The sequence below is a fragment of the Ascidiella aspersa genome, chromosome 9, assembly GCF_963924565.1.
Source record: "Ascidiella aspersa chromosome 9, kaAscAspe10.2, whole genome shotgun sequence".
NCBI lineage: Eukaryota > Metazoa > Chordata > Ascidiacea > Phlebobranchia > Ascidiidae > Ascidiella > Ascidiella aspersa.
Window position 1 is genome coordinate 21,015,261 of NC_139455.1, and position 21,715 is coordinate 21,036,975.

At 36.5% G+C, this 21,715-nt stretch overlaps 1 protein-coding gene across 1 annotated transcript; it reads right to left on the reverse strand.

Annotated features, from left to right (window-relative positions):
• Positions 1 to 1,349: 1,349 nt before the first annotated feature.
• Positions 1,350 to 20,568, reverse strand: LOC146133547 (uncharacterized). Its single transcript, XM_083397784.1, has 14 exons — positions 20,461 to 20,568; positions 19,775 to 19,849; positions 18,308 to 18,385; positions 16,976 to 17,101; positions 15,570 to 15,661; positions 13,678 to 13,732; positions 10,852 to 10,930; positions 7,713 to 7,843; positions 7,009 to 7,011; positions 6,135 to 6,269; positions 4,799 to 4,957; positions 3,884 to 3,949; positions 2,497 to 2,568; positions 1,350 to 1,964 (listed from the first exon to the last, which is right to left on the reverse strand). Exons 1-14 carry the CDS (start codon positions 20,566 to 20,568, stop codon positions 1,722 to 1,724), a joined length of 1,422 nt encoding a protein of 473 aa, XP_083253910.1. The 3' UTR covers positions 1,350 to 1,721.
• Positions 20,569 to 21,715: the final 1,147 nt, after the last annotated feature.

A 21,715-nucleotide genomic window follows, 5' to 3' on the forward strand; every position in this document is an offset into this window, starting at 1 on the left:
TCAACTGCTTTAAGAGTTAGGCCTACCCTTTTTCGAAAACAATAAACAAAATATTTTTCAGCTAGTATTGGCCATGCAACAATTACAAATGCCTACTATTATTCTTACAACTTAACATTTCCAGTTGGTAGTATATAGGCTAGGTTTTACTATCCGTTATCTTACTAAAACTGTCTTAAAATCCAGCGTAAAGTCTAATGTTAAACCTAGGACATTTCGTCAAACACCTGAATAGGAGGCCAAGTTGTTTTCTTCCATCATTAGTTACGGAAAGGCGTACGAAGTAATCCGACGACTTTTCGCGCTGTCCTAGCCCCGGGGCGTACAGCCACGTTCGGCTTGTCGGGCGACATTATTTTTCGCCCAGACACAGCACGTATGACGTACAACGTCGTTGCTACGACGCAAAGGCCTACTATGAAGAACGGCATATGTAGCGTGCTGGGTGCAGTGTTAATTAATACATTACTACCGAGTAGGGATGCCCTATGCTACATATTTTATTCCGATATGTCGGACAATCCCAAAATGACTCCTATACTATGTCAAAACAAGCTAAATAAAAAAGAGTAAACGTTCAAAGGTAATTTTCCAGGTTTTCATGCCAAAATTTTCTTTATGGTGAATAATGTTCAGTTACATTCTGTTGTTAACGTACTTCAAAAAAAAACATTTTCTTCAAATAAGCCTAATATCGGATAACTACTGATACTAGCCTATCACTTTGAATTGGTTCCGCGGTATTATTCGTCATCCTTACTACCGATTATAAAATAAATCAGAGAATCGACGTTAAGACGGTTTGGAATATAACCAACGCAATTTTGTTATTTAGACCACCTACCATAAAAATGTGCGTTCAGAATTAACCACTCTACAAAATAGGGTATTCGCAAAATAACGAGACAATTAGTAGTTTTGCCAATCTAGGTCGTTTTTGTAATTGGGATTTTGTTACTTTTAGGACACTCAGTGATTCGGAAGAATATAATCAGTGCTGAATGTAGAACTCATCATACTGCTTATAAATATAACGCTAAGCAAATGGTTAATTAGATTTTTACCAAGCTTAACTAATGTTGACTTTATTTTGATTGAGACGTTTCGATACGAGCTTATACCATCTTCAGTTAATGTGATGTCGATTTACTCGACCTTATTGGCTTTGCAATTAAATATTGTTATTGTTTGTTCAATTAAACAATCAGAGGCTCGTTGTTTTTCATCGTGGGCTTGCATTTATTTACATTTTCCTAAAATCGCTCACATCGTCAAACGTTCAACACTGAAAACAACAAGAAACGAACAGAAACAAACGAAACAAAGGAAATAACGCAACCACAAGACCCTCGGTCAACGAATCAAAACCTTAACATCCAACAGCTTGCTCGAACATAACCAAAACCATTAAACTAAGTTGTAACTAAACTTTGAAAAAAGCCATTGAAAAAATATTATTGATTAGCGCAGATATATAGATATAGATATATTTCGATAACAGGAAGCGTTAGTGCAAAAATTGCTGGTACAAATATAGGAGAGAGAGAGAGAGAGACAAACGATTAAAGTCACTTTCATTCGATTCGTTCGGCCGGGGCGATAAAAACTAGAGCGATTAAAAAGTTTCCCTAAAGAAAACCACAGATATTTACAATAAACTAAAAACGACGTGACGTCATTCGAACACCGTGACGTCACTCTTGGTCTCCGCAGTTACGTCATCACTGCTGCTGCTGCTGCTGCTGTAGTTGATGCTGCTCCGGGGTGAGCGGGGGCGTGAGGATATCGTTTTCAGACGTCACAATGCTTTGGGGGTGCGCGGTGGGGGACTCGAGGTCAGAGAGCACCATTTGCCCCCCGGGGTAGTGACCCTGGGGCTGGGGCTGCTGTTGGGGCTCGGGTAAGCCGATGTACTGGGCATGGGTGCACTTGAGCGGAGGAGGTTGGGCGTAAACAGCTGTTGGCTTTGGAAAAATAAATGTTTTAAGAAAATTAGAGTAACTTAATTAGTGCTTGTTTATCAATAGTCCGTAAAATGGATTTAGGGCAATGTTGTAAACAAGTCACTTTGGAATGACTTGTCCCAGCCAAGCCATTTATAAAAGAACTTTAGTTCAAATCAAATGTTTTTGAATAAATAACAAGTCAATTCCAAGTCCTTGTCATTAAAATTAAATATACGCCAACCCGTTAAGCCACAGTTTCTCGAAGTTCGGCAAAGTGAAAAACACTCTTGCGACTCTTTCAAGACGATTTTATGCTAGAGCGCATAACAGGGCATTTTCCTCGAAAATCCCAAGCTTTTTTTTGTCAAACAAACATGATCACACGAAATACACATTTGTGTAATAATTCGGTCTGTTAACAAAACAATTTAACATTTGAGCATTTTTTATTTAAAAAAAGTTAGCTAGTAGTAATTAATACAGGCACAGTTTTTTATTAGTTAAGGTTAGTGTTAAAAAAATTAAGAGGCCATAAATGTTTTAGACTTACAGCGTGCAGTAAAGGAGGTGCTGGGTGTACGTAGGCAGCACTCACGTTCGGAGGCATAATCATGCGAATCTGCTGCAAAAAATTAAAAATTGCCCAAGAGCGCAGAAACTCAGTTAACTGCGATATACGATATTGGGCATTATGTGCGTTGTTACGACGTTAGAAGAAAAGGTATCTCTTCAGTTCGTATAAGCATGGTTCTATACAAGCAATCGGTGGAAACTTAAGGCTTTATTCAGAAGCATATAAGCTAAAGTAAAATTAAGTCGAGAAATGCATAGAAAACATGTGACGACAGTAACGCAAAGCTGGTATAACGGTTTATGAATAGAACTTAAACTGGGTTTCACAGAACACAAAACAAGCTGGACTTCACAGAATTTTAGTCTTCCAAAACAGAAAAACTAAAGGTGATATATGGTTATAAGAAAAAAACGCCGAACAAGCCAGTAAAGGGGCGGCGTATGACTACCACTCCCTTAAATCAATACTATGCAAAGGCATGCATATACTTAGGTAGACTATCATGTCAAAAAATAAGTAAAATAATGCATATATAGCAGTGGTTCTTAACCTTTTTTCAGTCGCGCCCCCTTTGGTAATTTTCCTATGCTTCGCGCCCCCCTATAAAATGCAATTAGGCATTTTTTAATTAAATATCAGTGAGACAAGTTGAACATAGTTAAGTGTTTTGTTGGTCGCGCGAAGCGCGAAGACAATTGAGTTTTATTTAGTTGATTTGGCTAAACTGTAATTTAGGAGACTTTTTCGCATTAGGCGCACAACAAATTGCTCGTGCTCTCCACTTTGATTTATGTTGTGAGGACATATGCTCCACAGTTGTAAGGCTGTGATGTCGAGCGCAAATAAAATTGTCAAACTCAAAAATGAAATATTGCGTTATCGTGTTTCAAAAGATGTGACGACAAAAATACAATGGCAATGTTGCAAAACCATTATAGATTCGCGCAAAAAAGTTCGAGTACCCCTGTTGCTAGGCTGTTATCTTTTTCAAACATGGATAAAAAATAGTTCGAAAGGGGGATAACTTTTATCGTTTATCTATAAGTTAGCAAAAATGTAATTAAATAGGACCGTTATACGTGCAATGGCACTCAAAAAAAGTTTTGTGTTAAAAAAGTTAGCAATAGTATTAAACGAAAAATTGGCGCGAAGCACGAAAATTTTTTGCAGTTTCAATGCTACAGTTGGCAAAAAAACAGAGTTTGTACAGCTGTAGGAGTGGTGCCCAACCCAAAGAAAACCAATAAATTACTGAAAAAAAAACTAAATAATGGAGTAGAGCTCGCGCCCCTCTAAGAATTGCTTGGCGGCCCCCCGGTTAAGAACCGCTGATATATAGCATTTTCTGTCAACGAGGACTTACTTCTGGTTGCGGCAAGAATGTCTTTTCTTGGTGAACTGCAACCCCTTCCGACGCCCGCGTCACAGGCTTAAAGAAAATATTTCTGTGTTTTATATGCGCATTTATACGTCTGGGTACGCCTTATATAGGTTCCTGTAAAATGATTTCTGTTCCAAATGTTGTAAGTTGACTAATTGCAAATGATTGGTATAGAAGCGTCATATGACTTGCAGCATTACATAAATAAGCTACCAAAAAACAGGTTGTCTCTTGTGAAGTTAATTATTACTTATTTCACTTCAATCTTTAATTGCAATTAGTGAGAACACCTAAAGTGAAACACACAAAAAAAGAAAAATGTTCATTTTTGGAATTACAGATTTACCTAATTCAAAAATCACAAACTCCAAAGTTAGGGATAACCCTATTTAAATGAACCTTGTAATTAAGAAAACTTTCAACCCGAAAATATATATCTATATAATATTAATTAATATATAATTCGTAAAATTACAATGGAGTAATTCTTATCCATATAATAAAATTAATAATTAAGAAACCCTTTGGTTGACGTTTAAAAAACTGTCAGGTGATTGAGGTAGGGCTATAATGTGAGAACAAGAAAAAAAATTAATAATATTATCCAGGGTTTTTTTAAGGTTTGGTTTGGGTGACCGCTAAGTAGTTTTAAGAGACCGCAAGTGTTTCATTAGAATACCAAAAAGTTGCAAGTCCAAAATTTGGGAAACCGCTGGAGAAATTTGGGGGACCGTTTCGGTCCCCCAAAACCCCTTAAAAAAAAACTGATATTATCGACATGCAATAATTTGCGAAACTTGATGAACGGTATCTCTACTATTTTTTTCCAATCCGTTCTGTTCTCTATTAACAAAATACTACCAGGCAAGCTTTTGTTAACTAGAAATACATCCTTACCTGGGCGACGGAATTGGCGACAGCCGACCTTGGCAGTAAGTAGCTGGTGGCAGGTGCCAGGGCGGTGGGAGTGGCAGGTGCCATTGGCACAACGTTCAGTGGCTCCATGCTCGAGTGGGTCGGGGAGGGTGCAATTAACTGACCACAAGCGCCGGCGATCTGAATAGTTAGGTAATAAAGAAAACGTAGGTAAGTCTAATTTATCGACACTTCGTTTATAAGCAAAGTTATAAGGCAAACGCGGCGACGTTTTACGTTAACCAGCAGCCTGTATGCCAAGTCAGTGGTGTCCAACCTAGGGGGGCCTAAACCAGTGTTTCTTAATTAGGTGAATGGTTCAACCCAGGGTGAATATAATTTTTGCAGGGATTAACCAACCTAAAGGGGTGAATAAGGGTGAACCGCGTCAGAAATGGATGATAGCTTGCGAGCAGGGCGGATATTCCGAGTGTTCAACCTGTTCAGTGAACAGGTGAGAATTTCAAAAAACCAAATCAATTCTAAGTTTTTCATATTTAATCGAAACAACCAAAGTCATTTTGTGCTGTTATATATAGACGAGATAGTTTTATCATATCATGAGACAAGGGTGAATGAAATCTGACGATATATGCTAGGGGTAAACAAAACTAAAAAAGTTGGCCTAAACCATTTATGGGGTTTTAGTTGGCCTAAACCATTTTTACACTGGCCTAAACCATTTATGGGGTCGCCATTACTCACTAATTTATGCAGTTTTAGTGATTTCATTGCCCTTGTGGTTTAAACGCGTATATTAAAAATGTCAAAGCAAACGAAAAAAACGTTTTATTCTTAAATTTAAATCCAAGTGTTAATTTTAACTTGCCATTTTGGTAAACATGACGTGTAGCCACAGTTTTCCGGACTTGAGCATAATTTAAGCATAATTATTCGATTGGTTATATAGTTTAAGTATTACTCATCGGAAAACAAACTGGGGTCGCATGTTTAAACGCTGATTTTAGTTTCAGGATCAGGTATTCAAAAGGTTGGAGACCACTGTGTTAAGGGACCATTTATCGATCTTTACGCATCGTATATCTTTTAACCACATTTTTACAATTTGGTGTGCATCAGTATACCTGTATATTGCCAGGACATAGAGAAAACTATATACTGTCACTGCCTGGTTGAATCAACTGGCGGTAAATTTTATTCGTGATAATACATCATGTTTTTTTTTGTAGCATTGAAGTTTTAAATAGCTTTAAGTAAAAGTGTTGAGATCAGATGCCATAAAATAAAAACTACACAAAATATCCTTATTCGAACATCAATATTCTTTTTATTATCCATTTAAGTAAAAGTAAGGTACCGGCGAATGATTCCAAGGAAGATGCACAGTGTTGTAGGTCTGGCTAGCGCAAGGCTGGTAGCTGTAGCCAGGATAATGCGAAGGAACCGCCTGATATGCCGGCCCGTTGTACGTCATCATGTGGCTAAATGTCTGCTGCGATAAAATCCGCCAGACGGTAAGTATAGGAGTATATGGCATTGGCCAGTCACGTAGTGACTATATAGATTAAAGTCGGTCCGTCGTCTGCAATTTTTAGCGATTAGTATAAAGTCCGTGACGACCCTTGGAGATTAAATCTGGCACAACCGTGAAAGTGAATCATGCAGCTAATTATTTATTACTCGCCAGTGTAAAAGTTTCAAGAAGGGTACTCTGTGGATAGACTTTATTCCGGAAAAATATACATATTTATGCCAAACAATCCTTCCCTCATTTTCGATATCATGCACATGAACGTTCGGAATCGTTGAAGTTGTTATTTTACAACCAACCGCTTGTTAGCTGTTCTTGCATTAGGGTAGTGTTTTAACCTTTGAGCTTTTATGAAATTTTCTCCTACCCCCTGTCTCAATGGCCGACAGAAGTAAATGAAATTGTGATAATAGGGATTAAACTCAATGTATTTATGAATGTATAACTTACGTGTTTAATGCATGCATAAAATACAGTCTTGTAGTTTAACAATATATACAACACACAAACAATCAGTAATTTACTAATTTTATTGTTGCTTTTCGTAAATTACGCCTTTTTCACAAATATGCCTAAATAGCGCATAATTTCACACTGCATGTCGTAGCCCCTGCTTTGGTGCTTCGCACCACCAAGGGGTACACGTACCCCTGGTTAAGAATTGATGCATTGGGGCATTTGTAATCAAACTATTGTCGACCGGCTGATCTCGATATGCATAACGAGGCAACGCGGTATCCTTTATATCCGGAACTGTTATCATTGGCTCGCAGAACTTAAAAAATGATTGATTCGGGCCACGATACAGTTATACACCTATGCATAGTTACCCGGATCAGTTGTTTTAAAAGACCTATGACTATGATCACGGTACACTGGCGCAGTCGCTGTATATTAAGGTTCAATTTAAAAGGAACTCTAACGAACAATGAATAAAAAAAACTTACGCAATGGTTCTTCGAAACTAAGTCTGTCCAAAGAGTACAAATCGAGCGAAGTCAAATCGCCTAATAAATGACTTTCTTTTTATGAAACAGTTTGGGTTCTTGCTTAGCTAAATATGACACCTTTTAAATACGACAAAATGTGGTTCTGTTATGTCTTGAGATATATTCCTGCATTTGGTATATGGAGCATTAAGCTTTCTGTCACATTTTATTGTCGGCGGGAGATTACTCAAATGAAAAAGTTTTACAAATGCTGGTAATAATTTACCTTTCACAGTTAAAAACTTTTTTTACTTTTTTCTGTTCAATTTTTACAGTTTGCCATACACCAAACAAAAGGAGTAACTAAAGACCACTTTGCGTTGGCTGTCGGAATTAGGCATCCCAGCAAACGTGTCGCTTTTAAGTCAAAAAATCATTTACTACATCAAATAAAAACATTTAGCGATCGACATACCTGGGGCTGTTGTAGGGACGCCATCATTGGGGCGGCGGGTGCAAAGTAGGTGATCCCGTTTTGATTGGTGTAGGAAGCGTAGCCGCCCTGGTGAAGCACCCAGCTACCAGGTGGGCCGGGCACGTGAATATCTGCAAACAATTAGACCAGGGGTTCGTAAAACTGGGGTCTGTTTACCCTTAGGGGTGCGTGGACTACTTTTATTTTGAGAGGTTCAACATGAAGGCCTATTGGAGGTTCATGATAGGCCTAATACCATTTGATTGGGGGGGGGACCAAATTGAAAAGTTTATATAGGTGGGAGTTAATATCATTAATTTAGAGTTCATTGGTGGGGGTTCATAAAGGCCTAATATCTTAGTGCAATGGTTCTCAACCTTTTTTATCTTACGGACCGGTAAAATTTCAAAACAAATTTTGCGGACCGGTGGACCTTCAAAAATCAAAATCAACCCAAAATGCAAATATGACAAAAGCATGCAACTTAAAAGCAAATAATGAAAACTTAAATTCAATCAGCAATTTGCTGCTGTCTCTTTGATATCATACGTGTTACACATGGTTCTATTTAAGTTTTTCACATACAACTGGTCCTAAAATTTAAGACTTAAACGATCTGTAGCCTACTTTTAAACAGTTGGGCACAACATTTGCATTGTGTCCTACGATAAAGTCCAAAGTAGACCATTAACTTTATGTTACGTCACAATGTTGCAAATTACGAAGCTGGCTAAGTTCTAAATTTGATGGACAAGCCTTCAGCTTCTTGCATTTTGTCGTTGAGATTTAAAATTGTAATATATTTGGCGGACCGGCAGGAAAGTTGACGCGGACCGGCGGTTGAGAACTACTGTCTTAGTGTATAATTTCAAAAATGAAATGAATTTTGAAGAAAAATAGTTCAATTAAAAACAAACGTTTTGGCGCCTTCTTCTTAAAAGTATTTAGATTCCGTATCAATTTCACATTAGTTGGACGGAATTCAAGTAAGTTTGGACTTTGGGTTATATAAAATCAAGGAATTGAGTTATATAGATAAGGTTTCTAGGTCTGCTTATTTTATGACGTCAATTCATGACGTCATTTCTAAAAAAATCTATGTCGACTCGTCCACGTGGACCAAAAACATTATTTAAAGATCCGCGTTAAAAAAGCAAGTTCGAAATTGAAAACAATATGAATACTTTTAAATATAAAAAACGCGTTAGTTAATAATTACGAAACCCTGACTTAGATGTACACAGTTTGCTTGATAAATTTGCCTCGACAGCGAAGGGTAATATAATAAATAAATTAAGATTTAACTTAAACGGCTTAAGTATAGATCATACGACTTTTTCGAAATAGGACAGTAAGTGGACATTAGCTGGACAGGGGAATGAGCGGAATCTAACCGCTGACCTTAGTTACCTTGGACATCTCTCTCTTAAACATGGCTTGGCAAAATATACCAAGCGACCTTGCCACTTTGGAGACCTAATTGAATTTAACAAGCCAGCTGTAGGTTTCTAATTCGTTCTGGTTGCGTTGATTACACTATAGCTAATGCTAAACAGTAGGCCGATTGGATCTGTCTTTTCGTTTGCTTCTATGTGCAGTAAGTAATTCATTATCAATTCTTAACTAAAAAAGATGACAAAATTTAACGATTATTGGAATCGGGTAGAAAACTTACTTATTTTTGTAAATCGGTTTAAACGAGGAATCGTGCAAAAATTTATACGTAATACCGTTTTATAATTAAGTGTGAAATATCTAATGTTGTTCCTAAAATACGATATTAGTTATCAAGTGTTTTAAACACAACATTTTTCTTTATCTAAAAATGAAATAAATAAATATATAGAAGATAAGTTATTACGATGTAATTGTTACTCGGCTGATTCGAGTATCTTCAAAAAATTATAATGATTTCCCAACCATACCATAAGACCATGCTTTCCAACCTTTTTCAGTTCGCGACCCACTTTTAAAGCAAGTTTTATTGTGCGACCAGCAATGAGATATGACCGTAACATAAAACGTATCTTTACTACTGACGTATGTACTGAAACAGGTAATGCAACACAACACATCTAATTGTTACGTATTTGTTACGTTGTTGCATAAATGTTGCGTAACCATCTATTAAAAAACTGTAACACTTAGAAAAGCTTCGCGACCCACCAATGGGCATGTTCACTCAACTCACCTACATTCTGTAACCTTTAACGCCTATATCAAACGCTCAATCGGCGATTTTTATCAATAAAGCGTAGAGAATTTGCATATTAACGATCAATTTATCGATTGGGACCTTTCAAGTCGCACAAACTAGGCGAAGGGTAGCATGGAAGTTGTCGTCTAGAAAATCCCACGGGCGTTTGGACTTTTATACTCCGTGCCGCGGTGTGTGATACAGCAGTGTTGCAATGACTTAAGTCACTATTTTTCAACGATTTGAATAACTTGCCTTGACATAAGTCCTTTGGGCAAGTTACTTGTCTTGACCCAAGTATTTTGGACAAATAACTTGGGTATTAGATACTAACTTTTCTACAATAAACACATCTGCTTGCTATATGTTGATGGCTATATAATAATCAAGTTAGTTTACCAATTTTAGTAGTTTATAGCTTAGTTTTACAACATGAACTTGACTTGGAATTGACTTGCGATAATTTTAACTTAAATAGAACTTGAGTCATTTCAAAACTACTTGTTTACAACACTGTCATTCAGTTACAACGCTTTGTTTTCCTCGCTTGACCAATACTTCGTTTTGAGAGATCACTATATTCCTATGAAATGCTATATATGGAGTTTTTAGGCTAAAAGCAAAAAAAGATAAAAGGTTTTTCATTAAAGCCCCCCACTGACCGTTCAAATGATGTTGCGTTTCGCGAATGTAGACGAAGTTAGTGACTACATTGGACTTGTCATAAATTCAAATTTCCTTAAACTTTTAGTGGTATATCGGGTAAACATCCTAAAATTAAATAAATGTCGACAAGTCGTGTGCGTACTTTATCTGAAAAAAATCATTTCTAACCAAAGAAATGACGCTATAGCAAAAGTTAAACCTGTACAATTTCCTAAAAAAATCATGTTTACTGACATTTTGCAAATCAAAATTACCCTTATAAGAAAGTAATTATACCTTTTGGAAAGCAAATCTGCTGTTTCCTGATGGCTGGCCCGATGTTGAGTTTCTTTCCGTTCATGTACAAAGAATGTTCCTAAAATAAAATAATTTATTTAAAAATACGATTTAAGACTGAAACACACTATTGCTCAACCTAACTGTTTACATACCAATGCTTAAACGAGGCCAAAAACTAATATTCATTGAATTTTATCTAATTTAACATGACCGTTGATGCGATTATAGGTAAAAAAATACTTAATTCAATCATAAAGGCATATTATGTGTCCTCGCATAACACGGTTTGCACACAAATCTTTGAAAAACATTCGAAGACATTTAAAGATTATGGCTTTTTCAAAGACCTAAAATTGGATCGCTCGACGATTTTTAAATATAATTCGAAAATAAAACAGTATAAATACCTCGTTCAACACAATAAACAATAGTTATTTAATTTTTGTTTTTCTGACACTTTCTAGAGCAGCGGTTCTCAACCAGTGGGCCATGGAAACTTTTTAGATGGGCCACAGACCAATTTAAAAAAGCTAGATTTATTGAAGAATTTAGTTTCATTTGTGTCACTATACCTAATTTTACAGGTATAATGGCTTGGGGAGGAATTAAGTTGGAATGTAAATGAAACGTAAATTTATTGTTATATGCTTCGCTATATTTTGTTATAAACCTTTTTATAGTTTGTCCATTCATAAAAATTTTTGGGGCCACAGAATTTTTTTACAACAAAAATGGGCCACGAAAGAAAAAAGGTTGAGAACCACTGTTCTATACGCATGACTTAAGCTAAACATTACATAAATCCGAAGATTATTTTTAATGTACGCATCGCATCTAAACTGTTTTGGCGTTTTGTGGTATATTTTTTGAATTTTTTTTCATTAAGATTATACGACACGCAAATTTATCAACACAAATTGGATAAATATCTTTTTCAGGTTGGGTGTCATTTTTGCAGATTGGGGGCCATTTTAAATACACGTTCTACTGTTCCCACTTCTGTTCGATTTTAAGCTGGTATACTTAAATTGACTCATTCAATATAAACTACCTTACATAAGATACGAAGCTTGAGTTCCTTATCATATAGCAGCACTGAATAAACTATACCCGAATATGCTTCAGCTTTAGGCACAAACTGAAACGCTTTCCTTTTTTCAATTCGTCGCTATTAAATTTAGATTTTTAGTTTAAAATTTGTTTATCGTGTACGTCCACCAACTGTGCTCTTATAAGTTAAGCGCTGCCGATAAATACAGACGTAGGCTCTTCATAAACTTGTAAACAAAATGGAGGCCTTTATCTGATACTTTTTACCTCTCACTAGTAATCTATGACTGTCAGTTTGTTTATTGTTTCTGTTTCTATGTCAAGTCCTGAACTCTGAATGTTATAATTTGTTGTATCAAACTTCCCATTGCAATTTAAGCTTGATTTAATACAAAGGTTCTTAAGTTCTGGGTTACGGCTGGCAAATCGAAATAAAGGGGGTCCTAAATTTTCAACCTAAGAATTCCCCTATTTTTTGTCTGACGTTAATTAATACTGGCGTCATAAAATAGTGATTTTGGTATGACGTCATTAATAGGACAAAAACTAATTAGAAGTCAATAATAAACGTCTATAGCAAAAGCGAACACGTGCATCGAAGACAATCCTGCCAGGTGCCAGCTGCGAAACCGCTTAGTGGGCTATCGTTAACTTCAGGCAAAAAACTAAATAAAGACTGTAAAGTATGTGTGATTGATTTTGGTAAAATCATGTTTCGACTATCAACAGCGCAGTTTTCCTAAGTTCAATGTGCGGGGCCATGACAAAATTACAAGCACGTCTTTCGCCATCTGATGAACGAAGATCGTTTTTCCCTGGGTGTTATTATGCCATGATTAATGCAAAATCTGCGCCGAGCTGTGTGCCGAGTCAGCTAAAATACAAGTCCGGTTGAGGGAAAATAAGTTGTGTCAATTGTACACTAAACAAGTGGTCTTATTATATGCTTAAATAAAATAATTTTGCGGTAACTATCATTACATAAAATTGGCGACTTAGAAACGCGCACGACAGTCACATTTAGACAACTTTTTAAGAGGATCTGCTTCAGTTAAAAATGCCGTTGTTACACAAACATCACATATGAGCGAAACAAGGAAGAACATTAAATGCGCCTACGACGTTTTAAGATTTGACTTAGCGTTGTCAATTGTCGTATAAATACTTGGTAATCAGCCAACCTGAACGAATTTAGTGCAAAAAGGGGGTCCGAACACACACCAAATTTTCAATCGTTGCATTAATATACAGAACTTGGAGATTGTGCAGTTTTGTTACTACGGTCTCCATGTTCTTACTTCATGCCTAACGCCATACAAATTTTTTCGCTTATTTCAGTATACATTATACGTGATGTGCAGTAGCGATTCGAATTTATTCGTTTTCGATGTCTGACACACAAAAAAATTCAAAACGCCGAAACCCAATTGCTTATCCTTAGTGCGTCACAATTCCAGCAAACTTTTTGTGAGGTCGTCGGCCGTTTAAAAATTTCTATAGCCTCGCCGTTACAAAGAACAAATATTGCCAATGGCCTGCATCCTGAAGACGGATTATGGTGCGCCCTGACAACCCTTCGAACAATTTTGTTCTGTATTTGCCTCGTGAGCAAAATAACGGGTTTCTTCGTTTTAAACGTCAATTTAAACGTATTTTTTTATTAGGTAACTACGCCGCCGCTCTCAGAGATATGATTTAGCGTCGCAGCAAAAAATGTCAAGTACCACTGCTTTGGCAAAAAATGCAAATAATCAAAACTATACACAACCGTACTTGTTCACGGACTTTGTTCGCTTCGTCGGCGTTTTCAAAAGTGACGAATCCATATCTGAAACAAACAAGAACAAATTACGACGACTTAACATAGTCTTAAAAGTAGTGTTGCAAATAAGTGATTTTGAAATGACTAGTCGGGTCATTTAAAAAACACCTTAAGTCCAAGTCAAGTATTTTGCAATTGTCACAAGTCAGGTCCAAGTCAAGTCATTATGAGAGCAAGTCAACATCAAGTCATGTCATTCACATAAAAGTAAAACGTTTAACTAATAAAATTGGTAAACCCCTCCGACTGTAAGCAACAATTAAAAAAATAACGCAAACGCATACAGCAACCAAATTGTTTGACGTGCAAAACTTGAGATATATTTTAATGAAACACACTTAATTTAATCCCAAGATTGTTGACAAATTGACTTAAGTCCAAGTCAAGTCATTTGAAAACAGTGACTTAAGTGCATGATGGAAAATTAACGGAGACGCCTCCACAGTGAGTGTGCTAACTTGGGTCGATCGTAAAAAAGTTACAACAGTAGCAAGTGTAGACAGCCGAGTAATTGTAAGTGCTGTGACTGGGGTAACTGAGCGCCACAACAATAATAGCTGACGGTATAGAAATATTTCAGTTTATCTATAGTAAACTATTCTTTTATTGTGTATACATATTACCTTGCAATAAAGCTAAACAAAAAATAAAATAGGAAATTTGTTCAATTCTCAGTAAAACTTCATCATATTTTCGTGATAAATATCAGCCAAAATTTACCGAAACCGATATATCGGTAAAAGCAAAATAAAGGCCGATATTATCGGTCCATCTCTAATAGAAACAGCCTCATTCTTGATGACGCCCTAAATTTTGTGCCGTTTTCGTCATGTCGTAGGTCACAGAGCCTAAAATCCCAAGGGTATTTCAGTATACTTGACCGTACCATTAGCCCGACGTCATCATGACCCAAACCATGTGGCTTACATTAGGTTGGTGTAGGTTTATTGCTTTTTATTAAAGTCGCGACTCACGAGGCGTCAGAACTGTTGGACCTCGGCCAAATACCTGGCCCGTGAGTGGCAAGAGAAACGATGAAATGATAATGATGGGAATAAAGTAGGAGGCTGAATAATTAACATGTGTGGTTCGTTGTTGGAGCCGAAATAAACGCTATGTAATTTTTCCAGCAGCATAATACTCTTTTAAAGCTAGCAAAAATATATTAACTGTTACTACCAGGCATAGCAAAACAAAAACAGGTCTTCCGGTAATTGCAACAATTACAAGGGCTGCTTTTTAATAGTGGGTGACCTGAATTGCTTTGCTGGTGTATTCTGCTGTTACTTATCAGGAATTAAGGTGGACATTTATCTTTCAAGGGTTAAGGTGATTTCCAATATCACATATTAAGTGCAACATGATGTTGAAAATGAATAAAGAGTTGTTCGAAACGTTCAAAATGATACCTACTTCTTTATGGGCTTTGATATTCTTATTACGTCTTACTACAACCTCCAACCATTATGCTCCAAAGTGCAACAGTGATTTTCTAGTTATTTTAAATGGCTTTTATCGAAACTATGCTTGTTTAAACCTATGACTTTTTTTAGTATAATTTTCTTTCAGCGAAACCCCGTGGAAGGAAATTCATATAACAACAAAACTCGTGTAATTATCTTTGTTATAAATACATATACTTGAAGCTATGTTATTATGGTCAAACAAAAACGTTCTACAAAAACACGAATTGTCATAGTATGGTCCATCATACAGTTCTTTAAAACGGTTAAATTTATAGCTGGTACTCTATTTTCAGGTCGCTGTCTGACTGCATTTATCGAACGAAATGCACTAACAATCACATACAAGTTAAAGTTACCTATATTCAAATTGAACTCACCCTTTCGACACTTCAGCCCTGTCCCTTATAATTTTAGTGTCACGAACCACGCCAAATGAACAGAAGAACTTTTGAAGGTCTTCTTCTTTCGTCTGCAACGAAACAGGACTGAGGTTATACAGGGTTGCCAGTTGCCACACAATTTTATGCAAAAAATTCAAAGAAATTTCAAAGAAAATTTGTAGGTTATTAAAAGACCTGAAATTGGATTGCTCGACGGTTTTTGAATATAACTTGAAAACAAAACGCTATAAATGCCATGGTCAACGCATTTGAAAAACATTATCACTTTTAAAACACTTAACCTAAGCTGAACATCAAATAAATCAAAGACTTTATAAAAAAATAGGGCTTTTTAAGGACTTTTAAATACGAAATCAAATTAAAGACATTTAAAGATTTAACCCTGTTATAGTCAAGTCAATAGGTCAGCTCACTTAACTGGCTTCATTTTTACCTTGCGGCTTCATTGAGGCAAACAAATAATGACTAAACTAGACAAACTCTAAGAAAGGCCAATGTCCACACGTTATAATCATGGCAGTGTGAGTGTAACATGCGCAAAGTTTCTATAGTTCTACCGGGGTTTGTGTAGCAATTGATTGTTTGCCAAACGTCGGTGGTTTAAGTTAATTTTGAATTTAAACATGCAACCTGGGCTAAAGTCCGTAGTTTCCGCTAAAAAAGCTTCATGTGTTTTCGCATTTAGACGTTTTACTTTCGAAATATAAGAGCAATCCTAAATAAGAAAATGGCCGACATTTAAACAGGCGATAAACACCGTGTTCATCACAATATCAAATAGTTACAAACGAGGCACTTTATCAACACGTAACTTAAAATAAATCCAAACTCTAATCACTTTTCTTGAAAAAACATTTTTTTAAGAACATTTGATTACGCAAATGAATTCTTCTTTAAGATTAAAATACTTTAGATTACTAAACAATCTAGAGATAGACAGATATATCGGTTTACCGATAATATCGGCCGATATTTGACTTCTACCAATATATCGGTATCGGTAAATGTAGGCCGATACTTTGGCCGATATTTTAGTACGAAAATAGGATACAATTTTTTCTGTGCAACAAACAAGAAATAACTTATCTATTTTTAATAAAAAAATGGGTTTTAGCATCACACCAAGTTAATATGCAAAATAATCGATTAATAATTAATAAAGGTATATAAACTAAACCTTAATTGAATTTTATTTTCAATTAAATAAAGTTTTGAACATTTCCCAGATATATAAAGAAGGGTATCGGTTGACAAAGTTGTAAAAATCGGGTATCGGTCCAAAAATGAGATATCGGTCGATCTCTAACAAAATACCAATGTTTTGTAAGATCTCAGTTCAATACAGTTAACAAGCTTGTATAGCTAGTGACGGATGGCCTTACCTTGAAGTCGATACCGCCGACGAAAATGCGGTTAGGAATGACAGTACCGTACTTTGGAATGTTCGAGTTGGTCAGGGCGCCTGTCGAGGGGCAACAAGGGTAAACAGGGGACGCAGCATCGCCGGCCTGAAGGAGAAAATAATTTGTTTTTTAATCGCGTTTGACATTTTCTAGGTCTGTAGGCCCACAGGGATAGAAATACGTTTGTGTGAAAAAAATGAAAGGCTTTCAAAGCATATTGGTTTCCGGACACCTAATATTGGATCGCTCGACGTGTTATTAATCTAATTCGAATACAAAACAACATAAATGCCTTCGTGAACACAATAACAAATATGGTAAAAATTTGTTTTACTATACAGCACCATAACTTAAGCTGCACAATGCACATGAAATAAATTCAAAGACTTTGAAAAAATATAGGGCTTTTTAGACCATACGCAAATCAATTGAAACGCAATAAAATACATTTATAGATCGAAATACTTTTGTGTGGAAGTTCAAGCGCGATATCGCCATTTGTAGGGTGCTCGGTGTAACCCGAAATTGCCTCGATTTGTGTCAAAAATTATTTTGAAAAAAAACCCATTGATGTAAGCATTGTAAGTTTGTAGCGTGTATGAGGGCTTGTAGGAAACTAAATAGGTAAATTAAAAATAAAAAAATGTAATGTGTGGAATTTATAAAACCAAATGCCTAAAAAGCCATATATGCTAGTTCTTTAAAGACTTTCACTTGCTATTTATCATTTCAAAAAGTAACACAAACACTAAAAAAAGCAAAAAAATGCACAGAATCGCAGCACAATCCAAACTATGTGCAGCCACCTTCGAAAGACACGTACCGTCAACCTTATTGTTACAATCATGAAAACACAAGCAAACCCGTACTCATTAAAATCGAACTAATATACCGAAAAAATGATACCACGTTGGGTCACAGACTCACAGTAAACGGTTTCGCAAAAAACTTTCATCCTAATTATTATATTTAGATCTTGTTTGAAACTTCCACACAATGACAAGCCTACTTCTTTATAGACTTGATATGTGTTATTTAGCATTTGCGAGCTGTATGTTGTGCAGGCATGGTGTAACACTTTCACAGTAATTATTATATTTAGATCTTGCTTAAAATAACCACACAAAGGTATATGCCTAATTCATTATAGAGTTTATTTGTGTTATTTATCATTTCAAAAAAGCATTAAAAACATTAAAAAATGCACTGAAGGAGCACAATGTGCGCCTCCATTTATGTACAACAGAATAAGAATGGTGGCGACTTAAGTGAAAGACAGAAAGCCGACACACGCTACAGTTTGTCACCTACTTGTCCCGGCTTAAAGTATTGCGTGTGCAGCTGTCTTTCCTTGTCCACGATTTCGCATTCCGAAGCACAGGTTCCATTCTGCTACGAAGGAAAAATAAAGTACGTGAGACGTTGATACAAACCGTTTTCTAATACGAGGGCTTCCAAACTTTTTTAGGCAAGACGCATTTTAATTTAGTTCAACTTTTTGCGACCATTTAGGTCCGACAATGATAAGCAGAACATTGTTCGTTGTCCACTTCTGCACGCGTTTGGGAAAGTAATGTTTAATTTAGTTGTGGAAAGTGTTTTGCAGAAGTTTTGACGTCTGCACGTCGAAATTAAAAAGGGTAAATTTATAAAGTATAACACTAATCTAAAATTAGTTTAGGTATTCTCTTTTTGCACAATCACCAGACTCCTCTTTCTTGCACAATTCCCCAAAAAAACCTTATGGTTTTCTCAAATAATATTAAAAAGTAAATTTAATTCTAGGCCCAAAAAGTGCTGTAGAATCGGTTAACTGTAGCTAAGCCAGAAAAAATAGGCAAAATATAATTATTAGTGGCTACGACGAAGCTGTATTACCGACTACGGTTATCATTAGTTGGACCAGGGCCAAACCACAATTACAGCGGTCGAACGAAAAATGTGCTGATGCTTTGTTTCGTCGGCTATACAAGGTCGCATTGATTATAAGGCACGGGACGCTGTCCAGTTGTTCTTTGTAAAACCGTGCAACTAATTCACTAAAGATGCCAATTCATTTTACCAATGGCCTTGTGCCTTTGGACTGAAACAATTCCGTTAAGGGATAAAACATAGTGTAGAAATTAAAAGGAAATACTCGCGCAGTGTAAACAATATTTTTGCACTGTGAAAACATAGTTTGAGTGAGGGAAGGGGGGTCATGACCCCGTGACCTCTCGCCCTTGCAAGAAACTATAAGTGATAATTACGATACCACCGTAGAATTGGGCACTTGGCATCGGGTATCGGCTATGATCCATTTAGTTTTAAAATCTGAGCAAAACTTTCCTAGTTTGGTTCTAATTGTACAACATCAATTAACGTCAGTCGAGCGTGTCGCCAAATTGTGACAAAACTTTTGGGTAAATTTATGAACTAATGTACACCCTGATGAATTAGAGTAAGGAGGATTGAGGAAGTCATAAATTAGCCTGTGGTATAATACCCGATGTTACTTGCTTTGTAAACGAAAGCCTTGATACATAGACGCAAATAAATCAAACAACTGGAATGATTTCCCAAAGGACCTTGGAGCAGTGAAATGCGGTAATATGGCGAGACTTTATAAAAACGCGTCTCTTAGAACTGTTTCTTATTCCATGTAATACGGAATGAAAGATATTCCGTTAATAACTGCACTAGGGCGGCATAATTGAATTACACGCTGCGGTGTGTCAAAAACCACAGCATCTTGCGACGCTAAAAGCGTTTATTTATGTTATGTTGCCGTCAACTGACCTTTACAGGGATGAAGGTGCTGGTTGGGGGCACGCCTGACATCTGATAGTCCTTGTAATCGTGGCAGTAGTTCTCCTGCAAAAACGTTTCGCAAACTGTAGAACCTTGGCGCTAAACCGCCATCGCAAAAGACGTTCTATGTTGCCAGCTCAGCACTTCATAAACAACAGACGCCCCTTAACAGTCTGCGTTTTCAACAAATTTAACGTTTGTCATCATTAGGTTCCTGTGCATTATACGGTACGTATACACACAAAAAATATAGGTCTGCTTTCTGCTGATAATTTGGCTGTTGTTGTTGTTAAAAACACACATGACTTTATCTAGACTAAAATGTAAACCAAGCAGCTACAGAAAACGCAACGTTAAACTATATAACACTGTTACTGCAGGTACCTGTTAAACTGAGGGCTGGGACAAAACACTGGTAATACGTTTTAATATTGGCTTACCATTTGATAAAATACTTTTCGCTGATCTTTGTAAGAATCTGCAACGGCAAACTGAAAACCTGGGTCTGGTCACTCAATGGATAAATTATGCAATAAAGAAAACAAAAAAAACGCAACACTATTTATAAATCTGAAGAGTGAACAAAACAACTTGTTACTTTACTTTCAGGCCTAAAACATTTTTGCCTTTTCTGCTGTGTCCTGTCTGTTGCGATCTGAAAATATAAGGGTAACCTGGTTAACAGAGCACCATTCAATGCCATACTGCGGTTCGTTAATGCGTATAGCAAGGTCTCCAAGTAACGCCGCGCCTCGCAGCGTTCCAAAACTTGCATTTGCCATGTCAATCAAATCCCAAGTGTTAAATACGAGACGACGGCGCGGCAATCCAAGCGAAGATACAGACTTGAATGAAGTAAAAATTCGCGGCGAATCTAATTTAGGTGTCGTTTTTTTTGGATTATTGGCTGTCTTTTATATTTGCGCGATTACAAAATATGTCTAAATAAGGATCGGTGAATGGGCTCCTATTGGTCAGCGCCTTATTACAGTTACAGCTTTTTTTTCAAGATGTTGAACTTTTTGTGGAAGAAGTAGGCCTACCTATTGTAATATATAAAATCCTAAAAAGTTAACGTGAAGTGTACCTAATAAATTGGGATTTCCACATCACGTATCACAATTGGAGAAACGCTTTTTAATTCGAATGACATAACGCTATTTAGCAAAGTAAAGGTCCGGCAAATAATGATTTTCCTGACATTGACTGTAGAAAAAGTATATGAAATACACACACACGCATAAATTACACAGTATAGCCCAGCGCTTTGCAATGTAAGGTTGCCAAGGGCGGAAAATCCCATTTTTTTACTTTCTCTCTCGGCTCGTCTCCTTAACTTAAAGCCTCAACTGAGGCTTGTGTAACAAAAAACTTGCCAACATTTTAAGCGAAATACCGGTATACTCAAAACAAAAAAATTCACGCTCGCACCCTGATGTCAAAAGGTTAAGAAACAGTATTTAGCCTATTTATAATTTTTCGTAGTTTTTTAGCCAACACCCAACGTGATGTCAACCTAATATTAACGACTGCCAAGTGCCAAGATCCGACTTATCCTAACCCGCATCAGCCATTTTGACTTGTAAGGCAGCTTATGTGAAATGACCTGCTTGCAATACAGTTAAGTAGCTGTTAAGTATTACTTTGGACTGCAAATCATTTAAAAAGTATACAAACTTTGTACACAAAACGCAATTGTTAAACAACGATACCAACACAGCAGCTGTTTTGTAAAGCACAAATACAGTATCAAATCGTGAAAAAAAAGAAACTTTGACCAAAATTAACGCAATACAGTCACTAAAGTTTATCAACATTCTTTTACACCAAGAGCTACGTCTACAACATTTCTCACTTACTGCCAGTTAAGAAAACGTCCGTTAGTTTGTTCCGATTCCATTGGAAAAGCTTTACTGTTAGATAAAGCTA